This window comes from Geotrypetes seraphini, chromosome 16, assembly GCF_902459505.1.
Source record: "Geotrypetes seraphini chromosome 16, aGeoSer1.1, whole genome shotgun sequence".
Classification (NCBI taxonomy): Eukaryota; Metazoa; Chordata; class Amphibia; order Gymnophiona; family Dermophiidae; genus Geotrypetes; species Geotrypetes seraphini.
The window spans coordinates 33,852,538-33,860,926 of record NC_047099.1 but is presented as its reverse complement, the minus strand read 5'-3'; the positions used below and the strand labels follow the sequence as shown (position 1 = coordinate 33,860,926).

Sequence of the window (8,389 nt, the reverse complement as noted above, 5' to 3'; positions counted from 1 at the left end):
CTGAAACTGAAGGAGATACAATCTGCTGGTGGGCTTTGGAGCCCCCTTCCAAATTTCTACCCTGGGCCCCAGCAGGTTTAACACCAACCATTCCTTCTCATAATGAATATTAGCAGGATTCTGGAGCAGGCCCAGAAGGAATGTCCCTAAATATAAAACTGTCTCTAATATGGAGATCCAGGCCTGAGATTAGTGATACTGGAAAGTAGGAACGACTCAACTGCCTCTCCTAATACAGGAGAGGACATTTAAACCACCTTCATTAATTAGAAATGAAGGTGGTTTAAATTTATTCTGCAGTATATTTCATATCATCTCTGTCTGTGTAGACATATTTTACCCTAATGCTTCTTATCAACGGGTCAGCTGCATCTGTTCTCAGTAGTAACCTAGGAGCATGGAGTTGGACTTAATCATGTCTATGTTTCAGTGTTGAGGAAATATTCTCATGCGACTGCAACATCAGATCAATAAAAAGGTATCACATTATGGTTGGGTTTTTGTGTGTTTGTTGACCTCTATTTCTAAGGAATGGAAGTGGATGCTGAAAGTGTAATCTACAAAATATCCACAAGATGGCAACATTACTTCACAAATAAGTTAGAAGCAGCGAGAATGAGAGAGAAAACCCCAGAATAGTGTCCAGAAAAGGTTCTATTTCTAAACTAACAATAAAATAAAGGTCCAATTTAATCAACCCTGGTAACATACATATAGAAGACTAATAATAATGAGTTTAATAAGGAGGTTTGTTAATGCAGACTGCAGATTAGAGATGTTTATATTATAGATGTCTATTTCATAGCACTGACAATTTGTTTCATAGTGACCTTTTCACTTAGAAAAAAAACAGACATACATACACAGACAGACAGTGAGAGAGACGGATGTAGCATGGAACTCTGGGGCTGCACCCTGAACTGTCCCCTACTGCCTTCATGGGGACGTTGGAACGGGGCTGGTGCTGGGTACGGCGACAGATACGGTCTTCTCTGTCATCACTTGGTAGGACTGCCTCCTCTTCTTCATCTCTCGGGCCATCTGGCACCACACGCAGGTGTAACAACAGAACAGTTCTCCGCAGTCATTGCAAATGGAGCCCTGAGGACACAAGGAAGAGAGTGTTATTAGATTCTGGCCACTCACAAGCACTATTTCCTCTAAGCCAGTGTCTCTCAAGCTTTTTTGCTCCAACACACTAAGTGGTGCAAATGATTTTCACCGCATATTATAATTGAAAAGATAAAATTGCAAAATTAACAAAATATTAAATTGGAGAGTTGTTTTTTTAAAGCTCTGTATGGGTAATTGTAACAACAGTGAAACTAAAGTAGAGAGAATTGCTAATCAATGCGATGGATGTGCTTGTTTTTGAGTGCAAATGAACTCAAAATGCGGCTCGATAGTTGACAAGCAAACACGCATTTCATCATCCGCCATCTGCAACTGTCCTCTTTTTTAAAAAAAATTTAAATTTCTGTCAGAGCTGAAAATCCAAGTTCGCAAAGATAAGAAGATCCAACCGGTAACAAAGCCTTGATTGCTTTGTTGCTCAAGTTAGGATAACTACTGCATAAAAAAAATAAAAATAAAATGACTTGTCGTTAGTTTTCAAGGACCAATCACGTCAAAGAATGATGCTTGTCTGGGCTGTGGTCTCCGTACGTACACAGACGCTCATAACAATGACAGACTCTACGCCTTCCAAGCTGCCAAACTAAACCCTTGGCTAGCCCAAATGGTCCTCAAGGCCTACAACTACCTCGACTTTAGAAAACTACTCAAAACTCACCTATTTCGAGACCAAGACCCTTAATGCCCCTTTTATATCTCCCCCCCCCCCCGGTCTGATCTACTCCCCTCCCACGTCCCCCTGATCTCCCCCCCACTTCTCTCCTTGCTGTTCGCAACTCTACGATCAATTTGATATGTAACCACTTGTAATCTCTGTCTAACCAATGTGAACCGCCTAGAACTCTTCGGGGTATGGCGGTATACAAAAATAAAGTTATTATTATTATTATTTCTTACATACGTAACGTACATGTCATCTATTCTAGTGTATACTTATGAAGGGAATTTTTAAAAATTCTCATTCTCGAATCTCTTGTGGCACACCTGGAATCTCTTCAGGGCATACCACTGTGCTGTGGCAGAGTTTGAGAGACACTGCTTTAAGCCGAGCAGGTGTCCGCCAACCGTATTTCTACCAGTAGGGGGGGACGCTTCAATGATTCCCTGGAGTCTGACAGAGCTTGCCTATCCCTCACTATTGGAAATGTTGATAGCGAAACAGCACCCTCTACTGGCAGGACTGCAGGCGGAGGACTCCGGCTCAGCTTAGAGGGGACAGTGCTCACAAGAAAAGCTGAGCTCCCTCAGAGGCCAGCAACCCAGCTGGCCTTTGGGCTACAGCCCCGAGCGTGATCGAGAGCCCTGAGGATCAACTAGAAACGATCGGTACCTGAATCCTGTAGCGCTCCCGCATTGCCGCTCGCATGGCCATAGATGCCGGGGCACAGGGTACAGGAAACCCCAGCCATCCCATGCAGAAAGGGTCTAGCAGCGGCAGACACATGCATTCTCCAAACTGACTTGCTGTGCGGCACATGAAACAGGGGAAACACCAGAAGGCGCAACAGCCTGCAAGGAGAGGAGAAGAGAACCCAAAAAAGACAGCTTACAGGTTTCGTTTGTTAAAAACCTCATAAGGAAAGTCCATCCCAAAAGTCAATCCCCAAACAAACATATTCATACTAATAAAACCCAGTGGCGTCAGATACCTATACCCACTATAACCTCCACAACCCTGAAATGTCCTGTCTAAATTAGATTGTAAGCTCTTCTGAGCAGGGACTGTCTACTGTATGTTACAATGTAAAGCGCTGCGTACGCCTTTCAGCACTATAGAAATAATAAATACTAGTAGTAAAGGGCCTGTCCTGGGCACAGTCTTCCTAAAGGCATGGTGGCATCTCTCCTCCTCTCCCCCCCCCCCCCGCCCGCCCACTCACTCGCTCCCCGCTCCCCGCTTTATCACGATCAGCTCCGTGCCGCTGTCTGCCAACTCCAGCCGAGTTTCGCAATCGTCGTCAGGGTACACGGGACGGTTTTCAGACGGCTCTCGCTGTGGCTGAACGCGGTCACGGCTTCTTTGGAGAAAGTCTGAAAGCCGTCCGTTTACCCTGACTCTGCCTTGAGTTGGCAGACAGCGGCACGGAGCTGGTGGCGATGAAGCACGTCTGTTGACGTCGATATTTACGGGCAACACAACGGTGAACGCTTTGTACTTTTAAAACTACTTTGGGGGGAGCACGAAGAAATTCTATGACCCGATCTGGATGTTCTAACGCTCGATGGTGGTTCCCAACAAATCGTGGTCATTATATTTTATGATATGACCGTGGTGGTGGTGGTTACTAAGCCCAACACATTAATTATATTACGTAATTTGTTAGAGGGTATTTCATTTTAGAAGAGTACTAGAATTGATTAATGATTTAAGAGTGAGTCCTCGTTACTTAAAAATTCCCTTTATGTGGAGAACCATTTAATGATAACCAAAACGCCAATAGACATAATCGCCTTAAAAATTACAGAGCGAGCATGGAAGGCTTTTGATTCTCTAATCTAATGCTTGGCTTTGTATACCGAGACTTCAATCGAGAAAAGCTCATCTCGGTTTACAAGTTAGTTTAGGCAATAAGAACTATAGAGAAGGAGATATCCAAGAGAATTAGTTACCAAAATGCTTAGTGAACAGGATAGTTTTCCAAAGACTTACGAAAAAAGGGAAGGGAGGCAGAGCTTCTTGGGAAGGGAGACAGAGCTTCTTAGAAAGAGTGGAAGATTGTTCCAAAGTTGAGGGAACTTGAAGGTCAAAGATTGACCAAAGATCTTGACTCCTTTGATATCTTTGCTAGAAGGGCAGGATAGTTTGAATTGTTGGTCAACCCCTTGCAAAAAGAATCTATAAAGATTCCAAGATAAAGGAACTAGGGGGGGGGGGGGGTGAAAATACCATGAAGAATTTTAAAGATGACACAGGCACATTTGAACTGGAGTCTGAAATACACAGAGCGCCAATGAAGACTATGAAGCAATGGTGTCACATGGTCGAACTTATGCTTCCCAAAGATCTAGACGACACAGGGAGCAACACCACAAAGGGATGCAGGCATGCAACAGATGATATGGCCAGGGATGGGCTGATAAAGCCATCCACCCCGATTTAGCTGCCACATACTGTACGTGACACGCAGTAACGGCCGTGTGAGGCCTAGCAGAGATGGTGCCGGGCAAGGTGCAGTGGCTTAGCCAAGAGAGGAAGAATGTGAGCCGTAAGATACAGGTTATTACGGGCCTTGTGTTACTTAAGCAGGGCACACAGGTGGTAAGTGGAGAGAGGTGGCAGCCTTGGGAGAAAGGGAGTGCCTGTTTCACCACAGCGCAGCTATTTCAGTACAGGAAACAGGTGGTACCCTACGGGCACCGCCCTGGAACTGTGAAGCTTTGAAACGAAACCTCAAAGGATCATTGTGACAGTGGTGAGGATTCTGAAAGTCCTCATTCTTTCTAGCTCTCAATCATTCCCCCCCACAAAAAAAAAAAAATCTAGTCTACAGCAATGAAAAATGAAGTGATGACAGAATATTCTACTATTCTATTTGACAGCACAGATACTGTGAGAAACACACCTAATCCAGTGTTCTTCAACCAGTGCCGGTCCACAGAAATTTCCTGCCAGTCCACAGGGCCAGCATGTATATCAGGCCCAAAACAGTGTTCTTCAACGGCCGGTCCACGGTGCGATCGATGCGGCGTTATCTTCGAGCCAGCTCCCTCTTCCTAACTGATTCAGTGCACAAAGCCAAGGGCAGTGGCTCCTACAGGCATCCTGCGCCTGAACCGGAAGCCTTCTCTCTGACGTTGCAGCGTCAGAGGGAAGGCTTCCAGATGAGGCACGGGACGTGCAAGGTGCAATTAGTACTATTATGGGGGCAGGGTCTGGGGTGGAGATTGGGTAGAGATGGGGCGGGATCTGGCCCACGACTAAGCCCAGTGTTCTTCAACCGCCGGTCCATGGACCGATGCCGGTCCACAGAATAATTCTTTTATTTCTGCCGGTCCATAGGTGTAAAAAGGTTGAAAAACACTGGCCTAATCCACTATTCTACTGCATCGAATCCAATTTCTCACGCTGTTCTAGGGCTGCAGTGCCACCTTCTGGACTAGTTGAGCCTTGCGGGCTGATTGGAACGCTCTAGAGCACTGGTTCCCAACCCTGTCCTGGAGGACCGCCAGGCCAATCGGGTTTTCAGGATAGCCTTACCAAATATGCATGGAGCAGATTTGCATGCCTGTCACTTCCATTATATGCAAATCTCTCTCATGCATATTCATTAGGGCTAGCCTGAAAACCCGATTGGCCTGGTGGTCCTCCAGGACAGGGTTGGGAACCAGTGCTCTAGGTAGCTGCAGAGCTGCACTGGGTGTTTTGATACTCACAGATGCTGCAGTCTTTAGCACACTCGCATAAGCCGGTGCTCCACTCTGTGCCCCGCACCACAGTCACGGTGCGAGAGATCGTCGTCGGAGGCTGTACTGTTACTGCTGCCATCACGGCTTCTCAGGTTCTGGAAAGAGGGGAGTGTGAGGGTCAGAGCCGGCAATTAGGCTCAGAGAGATAAAGGAGTCAGTTCTGTAAATGGGCACGTGCAGTTCCACAACGCGTGTGCACTTCAATGCCTCCCTAATTGGCCTATATGCGTGAAATGCACCATGCACACTTCTACAAAGTATAAGGTTACCATTTTTCGGGCCGCAAAAATCCGGACACATGTCACCACCCTATTCTGTCTCCGGCCCTGCCTCATTCTGCCCCAGCGCCGCACAGTTCTGCCTTCGGCTCCGCCCCATTCTGCTCCAGCCCCGCCTCCGCAAACCTCCTCTCTTCTTCCCTGGCAAGCTCCGGTTATGTCTGGAGGGCCTGGAGCATGCGCAGATGTCTGTGACATCATCCGCCCGGGCTCAGATGCCCTCCAGATGCGGCCGGAGCTCGTCGGGGATTTTCAAAACTCGGATGACTGCCTGGTTTTGGAAAGCCCATCCGGGACCCAGGACTAGGGTTACCAGATTTTCCTTTTGGAAAATCTGGACCCCTAGCCCCGCCCCCATCCCCGCCGTAATCCCACCCCTAAGCCTGTTCTAGCCCCACCCCCCACTGCCTGCCTTGTCGGCTGCATCGGTAAGGGTCCTAAGGCTCTGACTGGCCTGAATGCCTAAGGCCCTGCCTATGGGATGTCCAGGCCAATCAGAGCCTTAGGATCCTTACTGATGCATCCAGGGAGGGGCCTGAGGCTCTGATTGGCCCTAGTTGTTTAAGGCCACTTGGAGAAATTGCCCTCCTGCAAGAACAGTCCCCATGATATTTAGTGGAACATAACTGGCCGGAATTCACATGACATAGCCAGCCATCACCAATTTTCATTGGTTGGCTGGCTAAGGCACGTGGCTAGAAAGACCTGTCTAAAATGCTGGCTGGCTAAGTGCAAGCCACTGACCTTTGCCCCAGATATTCAATTCTTGGCTGCCTCCCACGGTTCAATATCAGGTATAGTGTCTGTATTGTTCTCACTTTTTCCTGCTTTGGTTATCCCTTAGGCAGATGTCCAGGCTCTACTGATGTTCTCCATCCTCTTGTGGTTGCTGGCAGGAACCAGCTAGCAGGCCCAACTAAGCGTCAACTGTTTCTGCAACCTCTGATATTGCCACTACCACTACCGGCAGTGGTCCCAGAAAACCAGCCTTTAATAAGCTTCTGCTCCAAATATGTCTGCTTCTTGGTGTGCAAGGATTCTACAAGCCTGTTTTTTTTCATCTTATCGATCAATGCAATGGCTTTCCTGAGAGCCTGAAGTTAGGCTTATTGCCGGGTATTGTGACTCAATTACTGTATCTGCATCTCAGGAAGCCATGAGGACATATGGGCCATTGGAATAAACCACATCCATCATGATCTTCCATTTGAAATCAAAAGAAGTGAAACAATGGATATGACAACCTTGACCTAGTTGGAACAGTCAACTCAACTTGGCCTAACTTCCTATAAACTATTATAAATTCTACCTCAGCTCTAACAAAATAACATCGCCAACAAAGAGTGAAACAAATGAGGTCTAGAGAAAAGTAGAATGGCTGCCTAGTAGGAATATGTATTTAGGCCCAAATTCCCTATAGGGCGCCAATATTGGCAGCCACCCAATAAGCAGATGCCAATCATGTGCCAATCATGTGATTGCGCCCTATAGAGAATTGCGCCTCCAGAAAAGATAGGCACCAGAAATTTGAGAGATGGAGATCATACCCCACAACCTTGACTCAGCAGTGAAGTCCATTACTGTCACAGAATACACAAAAATAACCCAATAGCCCCACCCAATTTCTTTCTTTCTGCCTTTTGAGCGTGGTCAGAAACAAACTCATAGTGAAGAAATCCTTCCTCGGTGCAGATAGAATCCCCCCTCCTTAATGTGCTCTGCTTTCCTGAATAAAAAGGTCGTTGAACAGGAAGATAGAAGGTCTCAGATTCCTGTAGGCGTGCATCAAACAGGTACTTGTAATATAGAAGGCTCACTGTGTAGTGTTGGTGAGACTGCAAGGGACCACAACCATGTCCTTAATAACAATCATGTGCTTAATAAAAAAAAAGGTACTGTACCTTCTTTTACAAACGGGGTGGGGGGGGAGGGCTAAGAAATAATAACAAAGTGAGAATGAAAGAGAGGAGAGGCACAGCCCCTTCTGCAAAATATTCCCTCTATGAAAGTTTCGGCCTAGCTGAAGAGCAAGTTATGGGTGGTGGTCATGCCGCCAAGCTAGATTTAATCAACTGCTTTTGGGTGCCCCCGCATAATCATCTGCCAAATTTCTCCTCACCTTTGCTCCTGGTACTAGTTGTCTCATCAATCTTCTGGTCCCTCAGCATGGAGATGTGGGGAGACTGTGGGAGGAAAAGAACTGGCCTCGGTATTTCTCTCTCCCCAGGGGAAGGGTGTACCCATTGCTTTGATGCACAAAAACCACACCTACCAGTTCCTTCTAGTATTCAATGAGGCATGAACACAGAAGCGGGGGGGAGGGTGGGGAGGAGAGACTCACTCCTGAAGGTCCTACATCTCTTTTCTCCCTTGAATGATGACGAGGCTTTATGGACTAAATTTATTGAGGCATGAGTTTTCAAGATCAAGATTCCACTTTGTTAGATCCAACTGATGAAGTAGGCTCTTGTCCTTTAAAGCACATGCTTCGATAAACCATTACTTTATAAAGTACCTCCGGGCTCTTTGTTGAATGTCCAGCTAGTATTTGGGTTTTTGCAAGGTACTTG

At 46.6% G+C, this 8,389-nt stretch overlaps 1 protein-coding gene across 1 annotated transcript; it reads right to left on the bottom strand.

Moving 5' to 3' along the window:
* Positions 1–753: 753 nt before the first annotated feature.
* Positions 754–8,041, bottom strand: LOC117349860 (placenta-specific gene 8 protein-like). Its single transcript, XM_033923493.1, has 4 exons — positions 7,939–8,041; positions 5,509–5,636; positions 2,465–2,643; positions 754–1,101 (listed from the first exon to the last, which is right to left on the bottom strand). Exons 2-4 carry the CDS (start codon positions 5,618–5,620, stop codon positions 937–939), a joined length of 456 nt encoding a protein of 151 aa, XP_033779384.1. The 5' UTR covers positions 5,621–5,636; positions 7,939–8,041; the 3' UTR covers positions 754–936.
* Between the last annotated feature and the right edge of the window lie 348 nt (positions 8,042–8,389).